Source organism: Papilio machaon, chromosome 14, assembly GCF_912999745.1.
Source record: "Papilio machaon chromosome 14, ilPapMach1.1, whole genome shotgun sequence".
NCBI classification, from domain to species: Eukaryota; Metazoa; Arthropoda; class Insecta; order Lepidoptera; family Papilionidae; genus Papilio; species Papilio machaon.
In genome coordinates this window covers 978781-1006231 of record NC_059999.1, presented here as the reverse complement: position 1 = coordinate 1006231, position 27451 = coordinate 978781, and the positions used below count along the sequence as shown (strand labels likewise).

General features: G+C 39.8%; 1 protein-coding gene across 3 annotated transcripts in view; it reads left to right on the top strand.

Moving 5' to 3' along the window:
- The window catches only part of LOC106710134 (kinesin light chain), a 60215-nt gene extending 33118 nt beyond the window's left edge, over window positions 1-27097 (top strand). For 2 of the 3 annotated variants that reach the window (XM_045680997.1, XM_045680996.1), the window contains 12 exons: window positions 3931-4144; window positions 12601-12803; window positions 13222-13349; window positions 13583-13811; window positions 13991-14124; window positions 14755-14879; window positions 16363-16488; window positions 18169-18247; window positions 22029-22138; window positions 22603-22719; window positions 25192-25272; window positions 26520-27097. In XM_045680997.1, the coding sequence (XP_045536953.1) occupies window positions 3956-4144; window positions 12601-12803; window positions 13222-13349; window positions 13583-13811; window positions 13991-14124; window positions 14755-14879; window positions 16363-16488; window positions 18169-18247; window positions 22029-22138; window positions 22603-22719; window positions 25192-25272; window positions 26520-26615 (1617 nt within the window). In that variant the 5' untranslated portion in view covers window positions 3931-3955 and the 3' untranslated portion in view covers window positions 26616-27097. The remainder of the gene's footprint in view (window positions 1-3930; window positions 4145-12600; window positions 12804-13221; window positions 13350-13582; window positions 13812-13990; window positions 14125-14754; window positions 14880-16362; window positions 16489-18168; window positions 18248-22028; window positions 22139-22602; window positions 22720-25191; window positions 25273-26519) is intronic. The other variant, XM_045680998.1, reaches the window with a different exon arrangement.
- Window positions 27098-27451: the final 354 nt, after the last annotated feature.

Genomic DNA, 27451 nt, shown 5'->3' with positions numbered 1-27451 from the left:
AGTCTAAGACATCCTCCGTACTCCCCGGACCTTGCTCCAACAGATTACCATTTTTTTCGAAATTTGGATAACTTCTTGCAAGGGAAAAAATTCAACTCCGATGGGGCAGTCCAAATCGCCTTCAAAGATTTTATTGATTCCCGTCCGACTGGTTTTTTTAGTAAAGGTATCAATGAACTACCTATGAGATGGCAAAAGTGCATAGAAAATAATGGTTCATACTTTGATTAATTAAATATATTATATTAAAAAATATTCGACTTTTTGTTCCTCCCATACAAAACGCCAATTTCATATGTAAGGACCTAATATATAAAGATGAGTGTTGGTAATATTAAACAAAAATTAAAGGTTTTTAATTATTTAAAGTCTAGTAAGTCTAGTCTTTAAAGTTAATATAAGTTATAACTTGTTTACTTTACGACTTACTAAAACGAATGAAGTCGCGGCCGCTAGCTAGTCTTACTTACACTTGATTACTTTCTCACGATGTTAACCGTTTGACCGCCGGTTATGGTGCGAGTTAGACAAAGGAAGTCGGTGCCATTGACCCATATCTGAAATTGAGTCAATTTGCATCGGCAACCGCTTCCTTTTGCGCGCCATCGCGTATCAACATAACCGACAACGATGCCAGCAATTTAATATAAATATATCCGGCACCTCGTCTTGCATACCAATACATTGTGCGTACGCATCCGGAATTTATTGACCTCGTTATTGACCGTTATATTGTCTGGTATTTTATCGTTTGATCATCTGTTAATTGTGACATTTGTATTAATGTAAGCTTAATTTAAGTGATTTAAAACAATAATTGTGTCTAGAACATTTCTCTTCCAACCACATATGTGTGGACACTTAACGTAATATAACATAGAGGAATTACTAATGGAGTGAGTGTTCGAGTGTTGAAATGTAAAATAATATATATGCCAATTCTTAAGCCACAAGACGGTGGACATTCATTTTTTTTTAACATTTTATAACATAATATTTTACTACGGGATAAAACTCATCATATCTATCTATCTATATATATAAAAGAAAGTCGTGTTAGTTACACTATTTATAACTCAAGAACGGCTGAATCGATTTGACTGAAAATTGGTGGGCAGGTAGCTTAGAACCAGGAAACGGACATAGGATAATTTTTACCCCGTTTTCTATTTTTTATTCCGCGCGGACGGAGTCGCGGGTAAAAGCTAATCAATTATAAATTCTTAAATGTAGTGCACGTTTATTTATTACAGAAAGTAACAAAGATCTTTGTTACTTGTTAAAATTTTAGCTGGTCAAAAGTTCATTGTAGGACAGAAGTCCGAAATTGTGCTAATATTATTAAAGTGCGAGCTTGTCTTTATTGTTTAGTATTTATGAATGTAAGTTCACAAATCAGTAAAGTCGAAAAACATTAGTCTTGTCATTTAATTTTCTAAGAATTAAATAGGATTAAAAATATACAATTACATTTACAACTCCGGAATCAGTAATTAATACAAAAAGCTGTCTATGTATTTGTGGAAGTGGAGCATAAACCTCTGAAATCTGGTTATGAGGTGCGGCAACTTGATACACGATAAGGGATTAGGGTCAAATATTATGCCGGTGTTTTTTAGAACACGAAATATACACCTTTTTGGAATTTCCATTCTTGTAGTCGTGTTTGAACAACGCATGAAGCTGAAACTATTCTGACTTAAAATTATTTGCTGATTCATTACGAGTGAGTAATATTTTTAAATGAATTTGACATAGGAAATTAAGAGCGTCAATAACACTTTCAATGCTACTACAATTTTTATGTACTTAAACGCTGAGCTGGCATTGTATGTGTTCAAGTCTGGAGAAGTATCTGTAATTCCTGTGGTGTTGCAGATGTTTGCGGGAGATAGTGATCCCTTTACGGAAGCCAATGCTCATTTGATTACACACAACTCACGCCTGTAATAAAGAGGGGTAGACAGAGATCACGGACCTCCATTTGGCGTGCCTAAAAGAACCTCCGCAATCCGAGTGACAAATGGCGAGCGTCACCGTATTGATCTCCCGGGAATTCACACATATGTTTGAAATTTAATTTTTGTTGATATCTATGGGTTGTCTATTTCACCTAAAACATATATTTACCACGATTTACTATTACAATACGATAATTAATTAAATTAATTAAGTACAATCTTATATTCATACTTTCACCGCTTTTATGAAATCTCACCTTGTAATTTAGAAATCCGACACACGACAGTTATTTTGTATTATAATGAATTTTCAATGGATTTTATAAATTGGCCCAAATAATCCAACTCTTTTGACAGCTGTCATAATCTTGATACATCTCTATTAACGTCTGTCAAAATAATTATAGAGCTGTCAACGGGAGTGATATAAATTGCTACGGTGCTTTCTACTTCGTTTTGATTTGATGGATTTAGATTTAATCTGTGAATACCTTGATTAAAAAAATTGGTGTATTGCCGAGGGTTTTCATTGTCAAAATACTTGATTAAAATATATTGTCATAATTTATATGTTGTTGTAAAGTGCCGACAGTGGAAACTTACATTTAGATTATCATGACATCAAATACGAAGGTCTTCATCATTGCTTGATATTGTTTACGGTTTCATAAACAAAGTTATGAGTAAATCAACTTTTCATTTCATTACATGTTACATTATAATTGTTTGCATTATATATTTTATTTAATTTCGTTCATTGTAATGTATTTGAAAGACACGACATAAATTAAAATAACAACTTAGTTGAGTTCAACTTAATTAGTAAGCGACTTCGCTATCACTTCATTCTGCGAACTTGTTTACCTCCCTCAGTAAAACATTATATAAGTACCTTCCTATGTGGTTACACTCTCTAAAGATATGGTGCTGGAGTAGAGTTACATGCTTTAAAAGTAATTTAGAATCATGGCTACTATAGCATTTTTTTTAACGAGGAACAATATCTTTATTTAGGATTTTTATTATCGTCATATGAATCATGAAGGCTTTCTTATCATTGTATGCAGATAGCCAAAAAATCCATTAATTTTGAAAATTGTTTTTATTGTTTATGGTTTAAAGAAGCTAGAATAGTATTATGATGTAGAATGTTCATCTTACTTATATTATAAATGCGAATGTTTGGATGGAGGAATGTTTGTTTGAAGATATCTCCAGAATGGTTCAACGGATCTTAATGAAATTTATCAAGGTTTTAGAACATAGTCTGGAAGAACATATATGCTACTTATAATTTTTTTAATGCCGCGCGCACAGAGTCGCGGGCAATAGCGAGTAAATTTATAAAAACTATAAATAGTTTTCAGTTCAACCTTGTAGCTTATTGCTTTGACACGATTTGTTTGTATGTGCGCACGGAAAATTGTTTACTTGTAAAATAACCGTCACAATTCAAGTCAGTATCGCGTTAAATAATAAAATTTACTTGAAATACCTGTGTTTGATGTTACACACGTATAGGTACTTGCAATCGTAGCCATCACAAGTTCTTTTCACTATCATTTACTTTGAAATCAGCTTTATAATATTCGTAAATAAACAAAGATTTATTATTAAAAACATACTATACTGTTTTTATTACTGGTATGGCGGCCACGTGCAGGTCGAGGCAGCGTGGGCAGGCCTTCCGCAAGATGAACCGATGATCTGGTCAAGGTTGCGGGAGTATCATGGATGCGGGTTGCACAGGACCGATCATAGTGGCGATCTTTGGGGGAGGCCTATGCCCAGCAGTGGGCGTTACGAGGCTGAATGGATGGATGGATTTATATTATCCGATTACATATCGTATTTTGTTAATGGACGCCAATAATCAATAATTATGACATCGAGGCACCTTCAATATAATATGTAATGTTATGTATTTGTTGTTATGTTATGTAACGTTGTATTTCTCATTTGTTTACAGAAAGAAGATCGAATCCCTGGGCAGGATGACGGCGATGACGCAGGAGGAGATGGTGGCCGGCGCGCGCACGGTTGCCGCGGGGCTGGAGGCGCTGCGGGCTGAGCACGCGCAGCTGCTGGCCGGCCTCGCCGCCAACACGCAGCACGAACACGAGAAAGCCGCCCTAGTGAGGAAGAGCATTGACGCCATCGAGCTTGGCTTGGGCGAGGCACAGGTTAGTATCTGCTTGCTGCGCAGTACCCTTCCCTGCATTCTTTTACGCCACACTTAAAAGTGTGTTGTGCGCAGCTCGTACGATGTCGGACAAAGATACCTATGTCACCAGCAAATCGCGAATACCACTCATTTATAATTTGACTAGAGAAATCATAAAACGTCCATAAATTACATATTAACATGCCACACTCAATGTTGTTTAAAGGTCACTAAGGGAGTCGTAAGTTCTAAGCTGTCGAAGTCACGTACTATAAGCCAGCCATATACGCTACTCATCACATCCATGTCATATAAATCTGGGAATATTTAATTTACATTCGCCCTCGAGCGCAGAATGTATCACCAGATCGTGACCGGTCGTAGACTTGTTGTTCAGACGAGGATCACTGCGCGGCTTGTGTTGGCGGCTTGTAGTACTTGCATTAGCCTGCAATTTATCGTCACTACAGGAATGCCTTATGAATCACTGTTTAGGTCAATGTCCAGTATGACTCAGCACTTATACACTAGAAACCTTTTTTTTTTTTTTTTTTTTTTTTTTTTTTTTTTTTTTTTTTTTTTTTTTATAGTCTGGAAATGCATTTACGCACCCCCTACGCCGGGCTGTGCAATGGCGTAGGGGAGTGTGGGACTCGCCGGCCGCAGAAGGCGACCGGAATACCCACTAAAACCAGACTGCCCTCTCACGCATTACGGCGGGGCCACGGGAAACGCGTTAGCTTACATCCGTGACCCCGCCTGCGTATGGCCCTTACGGCCCCTCAAACTTGAGGCGTGGGGAGAAGGGCAGCAGCGAATTGCCGCCTCCTTCTGCCCACTCTACGGCGTCGGAGCGGGGGCGCCAGAGGGTCGTTCTCGCGCTCCCGCTCCTGTGCCTCCTTCTGCGAAATCACCTCTTCGCAGAAGGAGGCAACGGCGTCCCAGGACCTCTCACTTTCTAACATGGCGCGTATAACGCCAGGAAGTGAGAGGTCCTCGCCTATCGTCGCCACCAGGGTGCGGCGTTCTTCTGTCCAGGCGCAGCACACTTCTAGTGTGTGCTGCGCCGTATCTTCTTCATCGCCGCACCCATGGCACGACGCCGTCTCCTCCCTTCCGATCCGACGCAGATACTGTCCGAAACAACCGTGTCCGGACAGCACCTGCGTGAGTCGGAAGGTGAGGGACCCGTGGCCCCTTCCGCACCACTCCGGGAGCTGTGGGCGGATGGCCTCGACTGTGCGGACGCCATATTCGACGTCCGCTAGGCCTTCCACCCAGAGCTCCATGGTCCTCCGCTTTCTCCTCTCCCGGGCGTGGGCGAGCTCCTCCGGGGCGAGAGATTCTCCCCGGGTTCTTTGTTCAACCCGCGCCCGGTATGCCTCGGCCAGCACTCCCGCTTCTATCTCCCACGGGGGAGTACCGGCCAGGACGCAGGCCGCCGCGTGGCCTACCGTGCGGTAGGCCCTGCAGGCACGTCCTGCAATGACGCGCTGCGGCCTGCGGAGGAGGGCCCTGTTCGACGCGTTTAGGGCCTCTGCCCATATCGGCGCGCCGTACAGGGCCATGCTGCGGACGACCATGGTGTACAGCTGCCTTGCTTGTACACCCGGACCCCTCAGGTTCGGAAGGAGCCTCGAGAGGGCTGCTGCCGCGCCTACGAGCCGGGGGGTTAGCGCCCGGAAATGCTCCCCGAAACGCCACCCCCCGTCGAGGACAAGGCCCAGATACTTTATACTGGCCTTGACCCCGACCTCGTCCCCGTTGACCCGGAGTGTTGCCCCCGACGGCACCCTCCACCTCGGCCCTTTAAAACATAGGGCCTCAGTCTTGGAGAGCGCCACCCGGAGGCCCAGCGCTTCAATTCTCCGGGTCACCAGGGTGGCTCCGGCCTCAGCCCTCCGCCTCAATCTCCTCCAGGTGGTGTCCCGGACGGCGATCATCGTATCGTCTGCATAGCAGATAACCGCCATCCGGGGCAGCACCTCTCCGCGGATGGCCCAGTCGAAACCGATGTTCCATAGCAGGGGTCCTAGAACAGACCCCTGGGGAACACCGGAGGCCATCCGCCTTTCCTCTCTCCCTCGCCTTGTTATGTAGGACACTACCCGCCCCTGCAGGTAGTGTCCTACGACCCTCCGGAGATAGAGGGGCACTCCATGGAATCGGAGTGCCTCCTCTATCACCGCGAAGGGGAGGGAGCCGAAGGCGTTGGCAATATCCAGAGATATCGCCATAGCCCCCTGCCCCCTCTGGGCCGCGTCCTCCGTGAACCTCTTCAGGGCGGTCAGGGCGTCTAAGGTCGATCGCCCCGACCGGAACCCGAATTGGTTCTCGGAGATTTGCGGCCCGATCCTCTCCAGATGCTGGATGATGCGGGAAGCCACCACTCTTTCAAGCAGCTTCCCGACCTCATCCAGCATCACGAGTGGCCGGTGCCCGGAAGGAGAGTGTGCGGGTCGACCCTCCTTCCTTATGAGCACCAGCCGTCCCTCCTTCCACACCCCAGGGAAGCGCCCCGCTGCCAGACAATCACTGAACAGGCAGCGGAGGCGGGCCCCGAGGTGTTTGAGGGCGATGGGGAGCACCTTGCCGGGCACCCCATCCGGTCCCGGAGCCTTCCGGCCCCTGAGCCGGCCAACCGCCCTATCCATTTCCTCCTCTGTTACCAGAGGAGCGTCAAGGGCGGTGTCCTCCTCCTCCGCATCTGGCGGTGCCATGCGCGGTGGTTCGAATGGGGGGCTGTCAGGGAACAGCCCCTCAACCACCGCGCTGAGGACGGCCGGCTCCATATCCTCCGTGGGGGGCGCCCTCTTCAGGTTAGCTCGTACCATACGGTACGGGCGCCCCCATGGGTCCGCGTCAAGGGTCGCCAAGAACTCCGCATAAGCGGCGTCCTTGGCGGCCCCGATGGCGGCGGTGAGCGCCTTCTTGGCTGCCCGCATTTCAGCCTGAAGGCGCTCCAGTTCACCATTCACTCGATGCCGACGTCTTCGGCAACGGGTGAAGGCGCGCCGGGCGGCGTTACTGGCAGCGCGCAGAACCGCAAGGTCCTGCGTCCACCAGTATACGCCTTCCCTGGGCGCGAAGCGTCGTGCCCGGGGCATCCCGGCGTCGCAGATGGCCGTCAGGTCCCGGCGGAACCCGACGGCCCTTTCTTCGACCCCCATCCCTTGATGGGGGTCCGCCGACCATGCGCGGACCACGGCCTCCTCCTCCGCCAGGTCCGCGTCGAGGCGTGAGAGCTTCCACCTCGGAAAGCCTCCCACGCCTCTTCCGCCCGTCACCCGGGCCTGACGCCTGCGGGGCGCGTTGGAGACCCTGAACCTAATATATAAATGGTCGGACAGGGTCTCCACCTCCTCCAGGACACGCCAACACGTTATGCGTGCGCCGATGGCGGGGGTGGCGAACGTTACGTCCACCACTGAGCCACCCCGCCCGCGCACGCACGTGTAGGCGGTGCCCTGGTTCTCCGGGGCTAGGCCGATTACTGTAGCCCAGTCCCGGAGAAGCGCCCCTTTCGCGTCGGTGATGGAGGACCCCCACTCCGCGCACTTAGCGTTGAGGTCCCCCATCACGATGACCTGGGCCGGCGATGCCCTCTGCACTACCGGTTCCAGGCCATCCAGGAACCTCTCGAACTGCGAGAGGTTCCTGTTTGGGGAGAAGTAGACTCCGATGAGAACTACTTCCCCCCAGTTTGCCGCCACATAGCCGGCACCCCTTTCCCTGAGGGAGAGGCGTTGTCGGCCCGCCGGCGGCGCCACTATGCCGACCAGACCCTCCGTGTCCCCAACCCAGTTGGAGTGAGGGGGGATCACGTAGGGTTCGGCCACGACCGCGACGGCAATTCTCCACTCCGCCAGGACCTGCATGAGCAGGTCCTGTGCGCGGGCGGAGTGGTTGGCGTTGGTCTGCAGGAATTCGCTATGCAGGTGTCCGGGCATTAAGACACCTGCATAGCTTCCTCGGCCGGCGGGCTAGGCTGCGGCGGGCTAGGCTGCGGCGGGCTAGGCTGCGGCGGGCTAGGACGCAGCCTGGTCACCTTTCCTTTCACGGTGGGGGGTACACATTTGTCGCCCCCCATCACGTGCGTGTGCGGGCGCCCTGTGGTGGCACACACTGTGCATTTACAGGGCGCCTCGCAGGCGGCCGCCTTGTGCCCCGCTTCGCCACAACGGAAGCAAAGTTGACCATGCTCCGCTTCCGTTGGGCATAGGGCGCGAGTGTGGCCCAGCATCATGCATTTGAAGCACCTTAATGGCCGGGCCTGCACCGCGTTGATGGTGGCCATGGTCCAACCGATGGCCACCTTCCCTATTTTGACGACTGCCTTGGCAGCCGTCGCGGGGCACTTTACAATGGCAGAGCCGCCACCCCAGAAGTTGGGCCTGATGAGACCCACTTTGACCGCACTGGGGGGGCAGCCCCCAGCCGTCGCCAACTTGTCCGCCACTTCCTCACGGGTCACCGTCTCATCCAGGCCAGTGACCCTGAGGTCGACCAATTTGGACGGGCGGGCGATGTCCGCCCAGTCCCCAATAACTTTTGTTAGCTCGGAGGCTAGGCGGTCTGCAGTCTCTTCAGGGGTTTCCCCCCCCACTTCCATGAGTTTGGATCCGGTCATGCTTGTCCGGATCCTCACCGTCTCCAGGCCAAAGTCGCTCAGTTTGATGGAGGCCTTGGCCTTAGCCAAGACCTCAGCGTACGTGGCCTCGGTGACTTGGCCCTCTGCTGTGGAGATCGTAGCCCCCTTTTTAAGGGTGAGGCTTATAGCAGCCGTCTTGGGGGCTACGATCTTAACTGCCTTGGTGAGGGGGGTGGCCACAGTCCCCCGCCGGGTTGTATCGACTTGGGGGGGAGCTCCGGCTGGATTCGGAGCTTTGCCCTTTTTCTTAGCCTTTCGGCCGACCACCTTTGACCATTGGACTTCGCTCCCCGATGCCTGGGGAGCGTTGTCCTCCTGGCCCGCTACAGCTTTGTGTAGCTGGGCTCCCCCTGCCCGTCCTCTCAATTCCTGAGAGGGGGGAGGAGGAGGTGGAGGGCCAGTTGGTCGTTCTTTGGGGCCCGTTTTGGGCCCCCGTCTGGCCGGCCTGGCTTTGGCCTTAGGGGCCTGAGCCGGTTCCGCCGGGTCTCCTCTTATGGCCTCTGCTGCCAGGCCGGATCGGGCTTCAGGCCGGGGCGGCGGCGGCGGCTGCCGCTTGTCCGCTGCCAGTGGGGGCCTAACCACTGGCTCAGGGGGGAGGCGCGACTCTAAGCCTTGAAGGCGGGCATTCACCATCCCGCCAACAGATTGTAGGAGTTCGCGCCTCATCTCCTCCAGGGCGCTCTTCAGCACCTCCTCTAGTCCCGGCTGGGCCTCGGGCGCCTCCCTCGGAGTCGCAATCGCGTTCGTTCGCTTTTGCGACTCCGAGTATGCCTCCTTAAAGGCGCGTAATTCCGCGCGGACCAGCTCAAGCTCTTTGGCTAGTCGAGCGTTGTCCGCTCGGAGCTTGCGCAGTTCTTCGCCGGCGCCCTGCTGCTCCCTGCTTGGCTGCGTCCTCGTTGCAGTCGAGCTTGGCGGCCGATAGGAACATCGGTATGTGGGGTCGGAGTCGCCCGATTCGCTCTCCAACCCCTTCGCCAGGTCTTCCTTTGCCGCCTTCAGGAAAGTATGCTTTCCTGCATTGCCTCGTATCCGGCCTCTGGCCGCCGTGGACAATTTGTTCGCCACGGCTGGTGCTGCCTCCTCGCCAGACGAGTCCCTCAGGGCCCTCTTTTTCTTCTTTTCCCCTGGGATGAACCTCAGGGTCACCTTTGGCGCCGGCTCAGCCTTTTTGGCGTGGCTTCGTAGCCGCCGCGCAGACGCTTCCTCCTCGGCACCACTGGAGCTTTCGTCACTGGAGCAGGACGCGCTAAGGACGACCACTTGCTCATTTCCCTCTCTGTTTCCCTCACTCTCCACTCTCTCTCCCCGTCTCTCTTCCTCCTTCTCTCCCTCTCTTTGTTTTTTGGTTTTATTTGATTCTTCCATATTTGTTCCCACGAGAAGGGCCGATATAAACTCCACCCCCGGGTGACGCCCATTCCGGATGGTGGGGCTACATACTGTAGAGGTCGCCTGGTGTCTACAGGTTTTAAGCGACTTCGCTGTCGGGTTTTATAGAGTTTTCCTTCTCGCGGGCCGGCCGATTAAGGCAAGCCCTCCGGTCCTAGTGGCCTCGTACCCCATAGCGCCGTTACGATGGGGGTCGTTGAGGTTGCACATAGGTTACGGGTGTGCTAGGGGTGCGGCGCACCACCCCTAGTTTCGGACGGATACCCCCCCCCCCTCCCCGACGGCAGGTTAGTGCGCGCCGGGGTCCGCCCTCCCATTTCCCCCCCAGTGTTTGGTTCGCGGGGCAAAAAAAGCCCTACCCCAGCAATATGCCGGGGCGTTCCCCTATCCACCACCCGGGGACGCGCCACGTCGGAGTACACCTCTCCGCCCACTCGGACAACCGAGCAGGTCCGATACACTAGAAACCTGCCCAGCTTCAGTAAAATAGTCTAGGTTACTCTTTGTTACAAGTTGTAAAAAATGAAAGGTTTTTTTAGATAGGTTCTGTATTTTTTTTATGTTATTTTTAATCATGACTTTAAATAAAAGCCCACTAACATTTTTCTTACTTTATTAAGACTCCACATTTAGCGACCACTTAAATTTTTTTTACACAATAACATAGACTAAAAATCAAAGAGTATCTAACTGCAACCGCTGCAACTGTTGGTTATGTAATAAAAATAAATAATTCAATCTTGGAAACGATTGTCATTTGTATAAAAACATGTTGCCAACTCTCTTAGACTCTTTGAAATAAAAGTAAAAACAACATGTTATGGCAGTGGAACTTCACAGTACACCGTTGAATGTTGTACATGTATGATATAATAGAATGAATCATAATTATGTCATAGCGATATATGATGTTATCGAATCTATTAGTAATTTTTTGATAATTTATCTTGAATTCCAAGAACAAAAGTCCTGTTCATAAAATGAGAGAGATAAAAATGTTTTTGAGAACGTGTTCAAATCGCAAGTTGGATTGAATCGTACATATATTTATTACTTAAATCCAGAACAGCTGAACTGATCTTAATGAAAGTTGCAACATAGATATTTTACAGTTTAAAATAATGGAATGGAATACTCAATTTTTTAATTCCACCTGAATGAAGTCACTAACTAGTACTAGTATAAATGAGAAGTAGTCCGCCTTGAGGAGCGGCCTAGATCGTTTTAATGCCTTAAAGGACTCTAGAGACACTTATGCCGGCCGAGTTTCCTCTCAAGAACTGTGTCAGGCGTTGAAAAGATTGTACTTGTAGGCATTTCTTTACAGCGTGTTTGCTGATTGCTTTTAAGATAGAAGTTGCAACAAGCCGCTTAAGTAGAATTTATTATTACTTTTAAAACTTCACTCTCTGTATTTTGTTGGTGTTTGTAATATTTAGAACACAAATAGTCATCTTTACGCTGTTTTGCATCCTGTGGTTCCCCCTTACCACCTGACGTTATTGGCTTAATGAGAACGGTCCATTGCAAAAAAAAAGTAAAGCTTTTTTACCATTTATTAAAACATCATGAGAGTATGTTTAAATGTAATACTACGACTTAACCATTACGGGAGTGTCAGATAAGCCTCATTAATGTCGTCTAATTAAAACCTCCATGCAGTTTGCCCACCGAGTGCATAGACAACGTGCAGATGTCATATCACGTTGTCTATGCGTCAACAGCGCTCAGCAAATACACGGAATTATTTCTACCCTTTATGCTGTTAACAAGCTTCCAGTTAAACGTAGTGATGGCAAGGGATGCGCAAAACCTTTGTATTTTTGTCCCAATGATAGGACGACAATGCTTTTCTTGTGTATGTATGTACATACATATGTAATTCATTGTGACATGAATATTTAAAAGGTTTGATCGATTTAGTAGATTGAGGTGACATTTTTCTTCATATATTCTTCGCATATTGTGTACGAAGAAATGAAAAATACAAAACTCCTTAAAAATTCTTTAATTAGAATTCGTCTGATCATATCGATATGATGGAATGCGGTACATCACTAGTTGTTTATGTAACGCCGGGATGGAAATGGAATTGCAGCCCTTAATCAAGGCTGGTTTACGCTCCATTGAGGCGCAGGACAAAGCGCCCCGGGGGATGAGGGATGACGCACCAAAGCCTTGTAGGAGGATGGGGAATTTGAGTCATATTCCTCCCTTTTTGATGGGGAAATTCGGTATTCTCTGTAAGAGACGATTGTGTGGTTTGCAGGAGGGTATTTTCCAATTCACTTTAAGCCTAGTTTTTTTATTCCTTTATGCTTTGTTTGAGGGGGATTGGAACATAAATTGTTATGTCTTTTTGTTATATGAAAAAGATGAAGTGAGGGGGTCTATATTTAATTCGCCTTGTACCTAATCCTGGTGTACAATTGCAGGTGATGATGGCGCTAGCGTCACACCTGCAGTCAGTGGAAGCGGAGAAGCAGAAGTTGCGGACGCAGGTGCGGCGACTGTGCCAGGAGAACGCGTGGCTGCGGGACGAGCTGGCGGCCGCTCAGCAACGCCTACAGGCCTCTGAGCAGCGCGTCGCACAGCTGGAGGAGGAAAACAAACATCTGGACTTTATGGCCTCCATACGGTGAGTGTGTACTTATAGGTGGTCATTTAAATTTGCTGATATAGCGAGGCGATCTTTACCCATAGACATCCGTAATTACAGTTGCGTTGCCTACCTTTAATGGACAGAGGAGGGTACGCACAAAAATAATATATTTCCCCTTTCTATGGGTCTCCTTTTCCGTCGAATCTACTTTCACTTCCCATTCTTTCTTTTTTAAAAAGGGGGACCAAAATGATGCCTTCTGCAGACGCACTCTTAATTACTTCTACTTGAGACCAGTCTTGTGTAGGGCGTGGTTTTGCAGCGGGCGCGAACAATTCTTTAAAAACATCGTACAATTCTTCAATTGGGAGGACAGTGCGAAGCACACAGATGACCTTGAGTCATCAAATAGATTAAAATTATCCATAATTATATATTTTGTGTGTTCGTACAGCAAATACGATAGTGACGTGACAGAGGAGTCTGAGGGCAGCCGTAGCGGACCCGCAGACGGCAAGCGCGACGACCCCATGGTCGACCTCTTCCCCGATGACGACCACGACGACAACAGAAACAACAAATGTAAGAAATTTTGTAGCAAATGAACTTAACCGTTGACTTCCATTGACGAATCGTCTCTACGTACATATTGTTAAGTAGGATATGTTTTTGTACAAGTATCGGCAATGGGAACCCACATTCTCTCTGTTATGTATGTGCCTACATAAATATTGCCAATCAGATCGTATAAGCTCTATTGTTCTGATCGTAATCTTCAATATATATGGTAAAACTTAATATATTTCTCTCCCCAGCGATGTCCCCTACCCCGCCGTCTCAGTTCGCGCAGCAGGTGAACGCGGGGTACGAGATCCCTGCGCGGCTGCGCACTCTGCACAACCTGGTGATCCAGTATGCGTCTCAGGGCCGCTATGAGGTCGCAGTGCCACTCTGCAAGCAGGCCCTCGAGGATCTGGAGAAGACATCGGGACATGATCATCCTGATGTCGCTACCATGCTCAATATACTTGCCCTCGTATACAGGTAACTAAAACAGAACTAACTAATGTTCAGATTCGTTTGATGGTCAGTGTTCTTGGACTATTTGTACATTTTATTTTCAGCATTCAGTACCGAAATACTTGAAGAAAATATTCACTATAAAAAAAAGTTTTATTAAATGTTAGCAGTGGAATTGTACGGTTACATGATGTTTTTTACAGAGACCAGAACAAATACAAGGAGGCAGCCAATCTGCTGAACGATGCGCTCTCCATTCGCGAGAAGACGCTGGGCGAGAACCACCCCGCAGTCGCAGCCACTCTCAACAATCTCGCCGTGCTCTACGGCAAGAGGGGTGAGACATGTCTCATGCACACATTCACACCAATCACATTCCATTCCCATATCTCATTTCATCCCATCTCATTCCATCCCATCCTCTTCTTTTACTTGTTCAACTACTAAGTGTCTTCCGCGACTGTTCGCGCGGTATAAAAAATTTAAATAAGTAAGCCTATGTATTCTTCTTGACTGTGTCCTCTGTGTCAAATTTTATCAAGATCTGTTTACCTAATCCAAAGATATCTTCAAACAAACCATCCATCCATCCATCCATCCATCTAAACTTTTCCATTTATAATATTAGTAACATTTATTTATAAAGTCAAACTAACAGCTAACATTTTTTACATATATGTATTCAGAAATTACATCAGACTTTAGTAATTTTTATAATTTATTTTTAAAAATAATTTTTATCAAAATCGGACCACCAGGGGCGGAGATTCGCAGTAACACACATAAAAAAAAATCAGTCGACTTGATAACCTCCTTCTTTTTGAAGTCGGCTAAAAAGATCTTAAATTATCGCTAACTATATCCACATTCGAGTTGTAGATTGAGATTATTACTAGTGATTTTTATGTGAAAGATATTTCTTATGGGACTTCTAGAGCTTATGTTTGTATGTATGTATGTATTACAGGCAAGTACCGTGAGGCGGAGCCGCTGTGTAAGCGTGCACTCTGCATCCGGGAGGCGGTGCTCGGTCGTGATCATCCCGATGTAGCCAAGCAGCTCAACAACTTGGCGCTGCTCTGCCAGAACCAGGTATAAACCTAGGAACATCGCATCAATCACCAGAACACAATGTTTAAAACTAGCAATTGCCTATTTCTTTGTCTGCGTGACATAAAATATAAGCTATGTCATTTGTGGATATTGTAGTTTCTCAATCGTGAAAGATTTTTTCAGATCGGTTCTGTAGTTTCGGAGTTTACTCGATACAAAGAAACAGACAAATCTTTCCTTATTGTAATACTAGCTGTCGTCCGCAACTCTGTCCGCGCGGCATTAAAAAAAAACTTAATAAGTAGCTAATGTGTTCTTCCAGACAATGTTCTACATCTGTTTTAAATTTCATCAAGATCTGTTGAGTTGTTCCGGAGATATTTTCAAACAAGCATCCATCCATCCATCTATCTATCCTTCCTCCATCCATCCTCTATCCATCCATCATCCATCCATCCATCCAACCATCTATTATATAATCTGTATATATAGTCAGAAAGTCGTGTTAGTTACACTATTTATAACTCAAGAACGGCTGAATCGATTTGACTGAAAATTGGTGGGCAGGTAGCTTAGAACCAGGAAACGGACATAGGATAATTTTTAGGCCTCTTTTCCATTACACGGTTTCTCGCCGTGAAAATCTACGGTTAATTCGCCGCGTGTAGGCACGGTCGTCAGTGTGGTATGGATCACTATATGAGCTTGTCGACATGCACGGTGGCGCCAAGGCACGGCGCCGCGGCCGCGTGCGCCGTGACTGCCCCTCGGCGCGCCGCGTCTACGCACGGCGTGATTTTCACCAGTGTTGTATGGCAGTCTATCGGGGTGTGTCGACGGTGCCGGACGTACGCACGGATTCGTGACCGCTTATATACGCTGTTTCGCGATTTTATTATAAAATGAACATAAATCAAGAATTATTAATTACGTTGATTCAAGAAAGGCCTGTAATATGGGATAAGACCATCGACGATTATAAAAATAATTGTAAAACTTGTCTTCATCTTCTCTCAATTGATTCTTGACAAGTGTATGAAACGCGCCATATTCCTCCCTTTTTTCTAAAATCGGATGTATCCAAAACCTTACTTCCCTTTTTTTTTCTATTTCCTTTTTCCTATATATGTAATAAGCAACTATAATCTTTTTTTTCGTAAGAAAATTCATGACGCAGCACGTCCTACACAGCCCGAGTAAAAAGCGCTACTAGCCAGTACTTACCAATGTCTCGCGCGGTGATTTTGCCGTATCATGTACAAGCTAGCACGTTTTTTCAACCGTACGGCTTACACACCGTACGTTTGAACAACCGTGTAATGGAAAAGAGGCCTTACCCCGTTTTCTATTTTTTATTTCGCGCGGACGGAGTCGCGGGTAAAAGCTAGTTTATAATATTAGTAAGATTAGTATAGAAGATCTACAACATTGAAGTATTTTGTCTCGTTTCTTCTGTAATATTTATTTTATTTTAATTCATGTCTTTTTTTTTTTATTAATAATGTGAGTGATATAATTCCAGAACAAGTACGAGGAGGTGGAGCAGTACTACCAGCGAGCTCTGGAGATCTACGAGAGCAAGCTCGGCCCTGATGACCCCAATGTTGCCAAGACCAAGAACAACCTCGCCTCCTGTTATCTCAAGCAGGTCATTTATACTAAAATTAACTGTTTTGACTAGAAATAGTTCATATCTCTAATAGGTTGTAGACCTTCTCCATATTTATCCATTAAACAAATTTTTATACAGTTTTAAATGTCCAACATCTGTTGCATGAAAATCTCGTCTGGTGAAATACCACAACCACACAGAAGACGGGAGACAAGTGGATTTTTTTTTCACAAAAGACTGTCATCATCATCAGCTCACTATACGTCCCCACCGAGGGGCTCGAAGCCTACCCCAATTTAGAGGTGACTAGGCCATAGTCAACCACGCTGGCCAAGTGCGGGTTGGTTGACTTCACACATATCATTGAATTTCTTCTCAGATATGTGCAGCATCACGATGTTTTCCTTCACAGTAAGAATGTCGGATAAATGTACATATGTAAATCGAAAGTCGAAAAACACATTGATACATGGCGGGATTCGAACCCAGGACCTGCAGATTGCAAGTCAAGTTAACCCCTGAGCCACAGACACTAAAAAAAAAACTGTACATTACACTAAATTCATAAAAAGTCTCCAAATTTCACAGTATTTTGATTTCGACAGACATTATCTTATACTTAACCTACTTTAATATATATTTTGAACTAAACAGTACAAATTATATATAACTTTCTAAAAATACAGCAATTTCCGCGTATTGTTGAATGTGGGTTTCCTTACTCTCCATTTTCTTTTAAGGAAATAATAGGAAGGGGAAGTATTTATATATAGATTTGACGGAGAAGGGGATGCATAGGAAAGAGAAATAGTGTCTTTCTGTGCTTTCCTCTGTCGATTAGAAATATGCAACGTATTTGAATGAAGATGTCTGCGCAATGTTCATTCACTAGTTTGTCACATTATGATATAAAAAATCAAATATACATACATACAAACTTGTGTATTTAATTTAGTAAAATTAATTATATATAAACTAAAAAAACCACGGTCCCTTAAACTTTCGTTTATCCAGGTTTGATTGTAGTATATACTAAGTTTTACGACGGTAAATAAATAAAAATATCTTGATCTTTGGAGGAGGTCTATGCCCAGCAGTGGGCGTTACGAGGCTGAATAGATAGATAGATTTATTTATTTAAGAAGAAAACTAACAGCGTATTAGTTACAAAAATTACATCCAGTATAAAAACAAATCAAGGCCAATAATAGATTTTCCAGTTAAAATAATTAAGTAAAACATACACATATACGAGAACAGTCAAATAAATTTGTAAAAAATATTAAAAAAATCTTGAGAGGTGTGTTGGGACACCCGGATGGAAAGTTCCTTTCAATTAATTAGTGAAGGAACCAATGTTTATTCTATGAATAAAAAACTTAAGTCTTCACAAGAAGTACATTTTATTTCTATGTATTTTCATTATATATTGTCACGTCGTTGCCATGGTGATATAGCAAAAAGTGTCGTGACAACTTTTCGTAAGAATTTTATCCGTCTAACCCCCTTTCACAACGCGCGATAAGGAACTTCGTTCCAAAAGTTTTGTCTATTATTATAAAAAATAGCTTTTTGGATTTGTGCTTTAAAATTATTTTTTAAGAGTTTAAAGATGTCTACGTTGTTGATATAAATATTATAATTGTTCGTAAATCTCGTAATAGTGTTGTTGGCTGCGTAGTTAGTGCTGATAGAAATAAAAATAATTTTGTACAGGGTAAATACAAGGAAGCGGAGACATTGTACAAGCAAGTGCTGACGCGAGCACACGAGAGAGAATTTGGAACCATTGATGGTAAGTTTGGAAAATAACTTGATATTAATATTATAGGTAACAAGGTATAATTAATTGGCGACTCAGAGTTGTTAAGTGTTCACTAAGGATGCTCATTATTGCAGATTTACTATAAAAAATCAGTTATCACACTTTAAAGTTATTATTTTAGTAAAAATCTTAAACTCTAGGTTATAAAAAAATTGTAATTTTTTTTTTTAATTTTTTTTTACTTTTTTTTTTGTATTTTTTATGTTGTTTGTTTATCATTTCAGAGTATATAGCATCATTAAAAAAACCTAAAAAATAACATACCGTGGTTATTTATGTTCCCACTAACAAGATGGTGTGAAAAATATATAGTCAATTATTGCATTCCTATATACTATATATAAAACTAAGTATATAAGTTTAAATGCTTTATTGAGATAAATAAGTTTATTTTAAGTTTTGTTTATATTTTTTTTGTAGTCTGATCGTATTTTTTTTAATATAACAGGCTAATAAACAAAAACTTGGCCTAAAAAATTTAATTTTTTTCGAAAATCACATTTAACTGTGTAAATTATTTTTTTTTAATTATTGAAAATATTTACATAATTTAAAAGATGTTTATTTTGTTGCTTAATATTTAATAGAGGTCAAGAAAAAGAAAAATTCTCTCAATATATTGCATGTATTATCGTGAAAAAGGACCAAAGCACAAAATCCTACTAGCATTATAAATATCATATGAAATGTTAGAAATGTTTATATATTGTTAATAAAAATTTTTTTAAATTAAATATTTTGCTTCTAGGATTTTGTTTAATAGTAAAAAAAAATATTTTTTAATTATATGTCAAATAAAATAATAAAGTATGTATGAATAGCTTTTTTTATGTAGATCTCTTTTTGCATTTTATAAATACTCTATATTTTATTCTAATTTATTAAGTTTTATTAGATGTCTTGCCTAAGAAATATTTTTTTTTGTTTTTAGCGCTGGAAAAGATTTAAATTAATCAATATTGATTATTTTTGATTTTTCCATATGTCTGTTAATATAATAAATACTTTTAGTTTTAGGTTAGAATTTTAAATTAAATTTAGATGCATTACTTATTTTTAGCGAAATTGCTGTTAGTTTTGTCCAGATATAATGACTTACGTTGTTAGATTTTTTTATCTTCAATTGTATATATTAGTTGAAAAAAAAAACAGTTTTAGCTTTTATTATAAGTTTGTTGTGTAATGAGATAATTTTATTTTATATTTGTATGAATTTACATGAGGCTTAACATATGTGCAATACTCTTGGATAAATTATAAATATATATTCAAGTTTAATACATTTTTTTAAGTTATATTTTTCATGTATGGAGGAAACGGGATAGGATTTGTATGTCAATGTATGAGTTTGTATGTTGGAAGACTGAACTTAATTTTATTAAGTGATGAAAGGTTATTTTAAATATAAATTTTAAGGATTTTGTTATCTTGCCTAAGTTTTTACAATTTCGATTTCTATTTTATCATTGTCTAAGTTATTTAGTGCAAAAAAAATCAAGATTATCTAATTTTTTTAAAGCACAATTTCTATATTTCAACCAAAAATGAATTTAAAAGTATTATATTTAATGGGAATGTGATGAAATTTTTTTTAATTCTTAAATGGTTGTTAATTAATATTTTGAATTTTATGTAATTATTTTTTAGATTTGCTAATGCCGCATGAAGCAATTAAATAAGTTAATATTTAATATATTTTATTAAGGGTTAAGGCAATATCAGTTTTTTTAATTTCATGTCACACTATTCGATTGATATGGTCAATTTGACCACATGTTAAATCAGTATAAAATGACTTAAAAATAGTCTTTGCAGACTCAAATAGTATTAAACAATCATTATTATTTTAATCGATTGACAAGGATATATGACCCGGTGTGCAATAAGTTAATACTAAATTATGACAGCACACTAGCGCCCTCCTGTCAATGTCAAAAAAGTTTCACCAGATTCTTTACGTATTGTTTTTATGTCATATCTGTCTTTATCTTTTATCCAATTTTCTATGCCTTTAGTTTTATATATTTTCTGACGGAACCAACTAAAGTAGCGCCTCTCATCGGGTTGTATCCTTGTTTGAATGCTTTTAATCCAAAGGAACTCCAAAGTGTTGTATAAAAAAACGTCAAATTCCATATACCTATTTTTTTTTTACATATCGAGGGAAGAAAGGCTATTTGTTTTAAGCGACATTTTTTGCGATATTGACATATATATATTCAGAATCAGAAAAAATCCCTGATTCTGAATATATATATAAATCAATATCGCAAAAAATGTCGCTTAAAACAAATAGCCTTTCACCCCTCGATATGTAATATGATTAGTTAATGTTATATAGTTATATAAAAATGTTTTTTTTTCTAGAATGTTTTGGAATTTACGGGATATTTAGGTTTTTTGTTGGATTTGGATGGCGTATAGTTTCTACCCTTATTTGGAATGCATAGCTTGTTGCAATTAATAATTGAAGATAATTTTTATGGTTTTTATCGAATATGTAGCAAATAAGTCTATATAAGACTAGAATTTATTAATATATGTTGCACATTTGACAGTTTATTGACAGTTATAGTTGTCTCTGTTCAAAGCAAACGAAAGGGATAACGATACCTGTCAAAAGTTACGTAAAGTCGAAACCCACAGTAAAATTAGAGTTTTTATTTTCCTATACTAAAAATTATATGCAGCTAATATATGTACTTTCCATAAAAGATATATTTTCTTTGATATGTAAAATACAAACACAACTCACGCCTATAACCTAGAAGGGTAGGTAGAGATAACAGAGCTCCATTTGGTATGGGTAAATAAATCTCCGCAATCTAATTTTCGCCATTTTGGGAGACCATAAATTACAATTTGAAATAATTAAAAAAATACATGTTGTCTATGTTTGAGTGTCATAGACACATCGGTGTAAAATATTTTATTACAATCTCAGCTCATTTTTACTATGAAAATGAGTCAGTATGGTTGTTCTAGAAAAATTTAATATTACGAGTTCAATGTTGCCAAAGTGAAAAAAAAAAATTTTTTTACAATTTTTGATCAAGTTGAATGTTTCTGAATTATTAATTTATTGAAGTTTTAAACAGATTTATTGCAAATTTTATTTTGTTTTTGTAAATTTTTGATGAATTAAAATTTTCATTTATATAAAAAAAAATATTAATGTATTTTTTGAGAATTAAATGTTGATGTTTGTAATTTTTTTTATTTGTTGTCTTGTTTGTTTTTTTTATATCCTACATTAGTTTGGAGGGTGTGACAATTTAACTAGGTGAGTGACACAAGTTTGGATTTTTTAAGTGTGGCACAGGTAGGTAAGGCAAAACTTTTTTTTTATTTATTGCAGTTTTTTTAATTACGATATTTTTACTGCCGATTGTGTCACACCTTCCCGACTTGTGTCACATTGTTTTTTTTTAAGATAAATATCTAAGCGAGAAATTGTTATTTTTTTTGTGTAATTATTGACTTTATTTTTAATAATTTCTCGTTTGTTTTTTTTTTTTTTGTAAGTTATTTGATAATTTATAATTATTTAACTATTTTATTCTATAAATTATTAATATTAAAGTTACACAGAAAAAAATATTAGATTATACCATCTTCTTTTCGTTTCTATATTTTATAATTTCATCTTAGCAATTAACTTTAACATATGTTATATATATAGTAATATTTGTTATATAAATCATATATAACAGTTATATAAGAGTGTGTATATAAATTATATGTTTGTCAGGTGATAACAAGCCGATCTGGCAAGTGGCGGAGGAGAGAGAGGAGAACAAGCATTTACAGAAGGAGAATGCGCCATACGGCGAGTATGGCGGCTGGCACAAGGCGGCTAAGGTAAAAATATATATAAACAATATTACAGACAAACATTTTGTAAGCCAATGTCGTAGGTACTATCGAATTTCTTGAACCCTTTATAGTCTGGATTATTTAACAACTAGTTTTTGTCTGCGATTTCATCCGCGCGGAATTAAAAAAAAACTTGTATTACAAAGATTTTTTTTAGAATTATATTATTATTAGCTATCGCACTCGACTCTGTCCGAAAAAAATACTTATACAAGTAGCTTATGTGTCTATATTTATGCCAAATTTCATCAAGATCCGTTGAGCCGTTCCTTCATATAAACATCCATCTAAACAAAAAAAAAAACCTATGCCTACCTACGAAAATGATGTCAGAATACACCTGATTAGCACGACTCCACTGTATTCCCTTAAAAAAAGTGATAAGATTCTTTTTGGGCAGTGGAATCCTACTCTAAGGAGAGGTACAAGTGTTAGTTTTGTATATACAGGTGGACTCGCCGACAGTTACAACTACCCTGAAGAACTTGGGTGCCCTGTACCGCCGCCAGGGCAAGTACGAGGCCGCTGAGACCCTCGAGGACTGCGCCCTCCGCAGCAGGAAAGAGGTGAGCGATAACACACATAAGTAATACTACGAAATACTGTAACTACAAAAAAAATATATTTTTCACATGATTTTTTTCTTTTAGAGGAACTTTTTATACCCCTCTGGTTATAAATTGTGAGGTTTTAAATTGTCCTACCCCCTCCTCCTCCTCGCCTAAACTAAAATCACATGTTTTTTTTACTAAGTTATTAAATTTAAGTCATGAGTAAGAAATTACATACACGTGATATCTTATTTTAGCCCCCTCCCTCTAAACTCGTGATTTTTCGTGATATTTCTTAAAAACCATCCCCCACATTCGAATCTGATGTGATTGATGGACGATACCTTAAAATAAATTTTACTTTAATAGTTACTATTATGAAAAATATTTAATACTAGCTTTTACCCGCGACTCCGTCCGCGCGGAATAAAAAAATGCACACAAGATAAAAAAAGTTCCTATGTCCGTCTCCTAGTTCTAAGCTACCTCCCCATCAATTTTCAGCTAAATCAGTTCGACTGATCTTGAGTTATAAATAGTGTAACTAACACGACTTAATATTACAGAAGTGTTATTTTCATTCGAAATATATTAACATTCATGTAACTAATTGCCGCATTAAATCAAACCGCTTTCAAATGGATTTTTTTTTTAGTGTTTATTTTGTGACATCATACGATGACATTTTTTCTTTTCTTTTTGCAGCCTGATGCCTAAATAATTTAACAGGGGGATAAAAATAAAATGCAATTTTTTATATAATTTAATTAATACCACAGTAGTTTGCATATCATTTTATTTAAAAATTCACGTAAAAAAAAAAGATAGTTTTATATCCATTTAAATCTGTTTGATTTATTGCTTGTCGAGTCTATGTAAACCAACACTATTTTTATATAAAAATACTCCTATATTTATTTATTATCATTAAAGTCCACTAAAAAGTTTTTAATAATTGCTGATTGCTATATTTTAACAAATAACCACATCTACGAATTTGGTTTGCAACTTTATTGTTACTCGCACTTAACCTTAGTACACACTAAGCGCTTGGAACGCGCGATAAACTGAATGCTCGCATATATTCTGACACATTAGTACATACTCAGCGCATTGCCAGAGATTTAGGATTATAATTTAGGCATAGATTTGCAGAACTTAACCTTTATAGGTGTCGGTTTTGGAAGATTAAAATTAATAAAGTCAGTTAAATCGCTTGGCGATTTCACTTTACGATAAAAAAATAAGAAAACTTAAAAAAAGTCATGGATGGATGGAACTTACATTTCAATTCTGATCATTTCTGAAGCCTGAGTCCATTCGATGCTTTCTAATAATGTTTGACTTTGTCAGAATAAATCCGAGCTTATAATTCTTAGCGTGCGTTTCTAAAGCGACGAGTGTGCACTACACCTTACCGTAGTAAAGTGACATTTGTATTAATACATATTGAAGTCTCTGATTTCGTTATATAGAGTGAAAGGGATATCAAAATGTATTAATTAAAATGACACAGTGAAATTGTACGGTTATTGATAATTGTGTCCGTTTGCACGCTGCCCCGTACATAGCACGTACAAGTAAGTCGGCAACAAGATAAAAATGTGAATTGGAGCAAACATTTTGTCTTGCAAAAACTCGCCGCCAACAATAACGCGCCGAGGAAAATAACCGATGTTTAAATAACAAACAACGTATTACATAATCAAATATATTCAATTATTTAATATATAGCTTAGTTTATTTTAGTAGGAGATTTTATTAGCAAATAAACATGTTTAATATCTTGCTATCATTGAAAGATTTTTTTTATTTTAGTTTCCAAGATATACAATTACAATGAAACGATTTGTCGTTGGTTTCCAAGAACATAATCTCTGTATGAAACATATTGTCATCCCTGTCATTACCTTTGACAAAACAGAGGTAGCAATAACCTATGGTTAATCAATTAAGATTAATTTTCAATTCAGAATCAATATCAAAGTAGAATTTTGTAAAATCTCCTACTAAAATGTTTTTCTTTCGTAGATATGGATTTGTATGAGGCATAAATGTAGGTTTTCTTTTGCTTTAACCGTAGAGAAAGCATTTCGTTTCATTTTAAACCACAGATTAAATTTAAAAAAAAAGAAATTATATCCAAATGCTTTTATAATCTATTTTCTATTCAAAATGTGAAATAAGTAAGATTGTTTTATTATTTAAAATTTACGTAGCATTAATAAATATCTAAAGCACTGTAACCGTTTTATTAGTTGTTCTACGATAATTTTAAACACTTCATATTCAACGAATTCGACTTCACTAAAATTAAATTCAAAATTATGTTACATATTTCAAAATTATCCCCATCATTGACAATCTATAAAATATACCTCAAAAATCAAATGTCACATAACATCCTTGATTGAACTAAAATACACTAATGTTATTTGTTCATCAAAATTTATTAACAAAAGGAAATTATTAAATATTTAAAATTAGGCATTGGAGGGTGTGAAACAAAGTCGCGTGCGTCGTCCCGCCGGCCGCGACCTCGCCGAGCACACCAGCGAACACGACGAGGTTAGGATCGTGGCTTAGGTCTCTGTTTGTGTCTGTCTGTCTGTCTGTCTGGACTAGCGTGCTATACGTAATCGCTTAAGGGTAGCTAAGATCTATAGGAATTAGCGGGGACCATGTATTAGATATGTGAATGAAATGTAAGAATGGTTCCGTTTTCTGTCAAAGTATTTTTTAATTTTTCCAAAAGCTTTTAATTCTGTAGTAATTTTGTCACATATCTAGAACATGGTAACTAATTCCACGCAATGATTTCAGATAATAAATTGTTTTCTTTAGTTGGGAAAATAAAGCACCTTGTTGACTTTTTTTGTGTTAATTTGGCTTTAACTTTGTGATTTTTTCTATGTTAATACAGAATAAGATTGGAACGTTTACTAAAATGCTTTGCCATCTCACTGCATTATACTAAAACAAGCGGATTCACAATTTAGTAAATTACTAGGCTTTGAAACATTTAATACTGTTAATAGAAAAGCTTAACACGTAAAATGCTGCCGACAACTTGTGAGGTTAATTTAGTTACATTGAAAGTGTTAAAATGCTTTCACAAATAGATTTTCGTTCAAGAGTTAACTAATTTTTCGGGTGTTTTGTTTAAAATGTCTTTTATTAATATAAAAATACCTAATCATTGTTACGACGTAATATTAATAAGTCAACGTATATTTTCGTTTAAACTATACGAAAAAATTATACTAGTCACCGTATGTTTCTGAGAACATAATATGTTTACAATTCATAATGATTTGTTTTATGCAGGGATTTTGGTCTCAGAAATCCATGATAATTGAATTTTAAACCACTTTTTTACTTTGCTAATCTTTTAACATTGCACTAATCTCAAACACAAGCTTAATCATATGGTTTTGGGACCTTTATTCAAATGTATATTTTTATCTTTATTTGTTATATTTTTATGTATTTGTCTATTAATTTATATATTTACTTTTTCCCCTAATTAAAAAGAAATCTAGTTGGAAATATAGCCTATGTTACTCAGTGATAATGTAGCTTTCTAATGGCAAAAGTGTTATTTCAATTGGTCCAGTAGTTTTTGAGTTTTTTCGTTACATACAAAAATACAAATCTTTCCTCTTTATAAGTATAGATTAAAAAATGTATTTCAAACAATTATGCTTTGTTGTATGTATTTTTATGTAATTACTTGTATGAACACGCAGTATATTATAATTTTCTTTGCACAATTTTGTTTTTATTTTTGTTTTCTTTTTGTTTTTAATTTATAGGGCACGAACCAAGCAACCGAGCCGCGTATGAACCTTAAATCGAAACTGTTCAATGCGCTAGGTATCAACACAGGCAGTAACGCACCGCACCAGTAGTACACTAAGACCTAACCTAGGATTTAAATTTTAAGTAATCACCCGCTTTAAATGATGTCTCTCAGAGGCTTTTGAACAATTCTTATGTTCTAAAGCATTTCCCTCATTATAGAGGACATCATTTTCACAATCACTGTCCGCTCTGTTGTGTTTTATAGCGCCTTTTATAATCTGTATTTTTTTTTAATTCATTTTTAATCCATGGCACATATCTATGAAACGCAAAATGGCGGGCTACGTAGCTTAGTATTTATTAGCATGCTCTAAGTTTAATTATAAAATATCGTAAAAAGAAATATTATATTACAAAATTATGAGTGTTAGAGAATTATTTTGTATGAGAACCGTCCTATCAATTACAAAGGAATATTTTACGATCATGACAAAATAATTTTATAGACGGTGAGGTAAACATTTTATTTTATATCTATTCAATTTTCCAGTGCAATTTTTATTCCATTGAGAGTACTGATAAATAAAAGAGAGCATTTAAAATTAAAAAAAAATAAACATTTTTTTTAATTTATTTGTTATTATTAAAAAATAATCAATTATTTAATGATGAGAAATTATAAATTGCATTTATAAAAATGATGTTTATTTTTATATTTGAAACATTTCTGTGCACGTCTCATGATTATTTGCTTTATGTAATTTGATAATTGTTCATTTTATTATTTAGTATGCATGATTTTAATTTTAATATTTGAGAATGTTCACAATTATTTTATCTGTTTACTTGAGTCTTTTAATATTGTTTCATTATAATTATAATAATTCATTCCAGTGGTAGAGTATGTTTGGTTTAAGCTTTTTTGTGAGAGTTTAGGTGATAA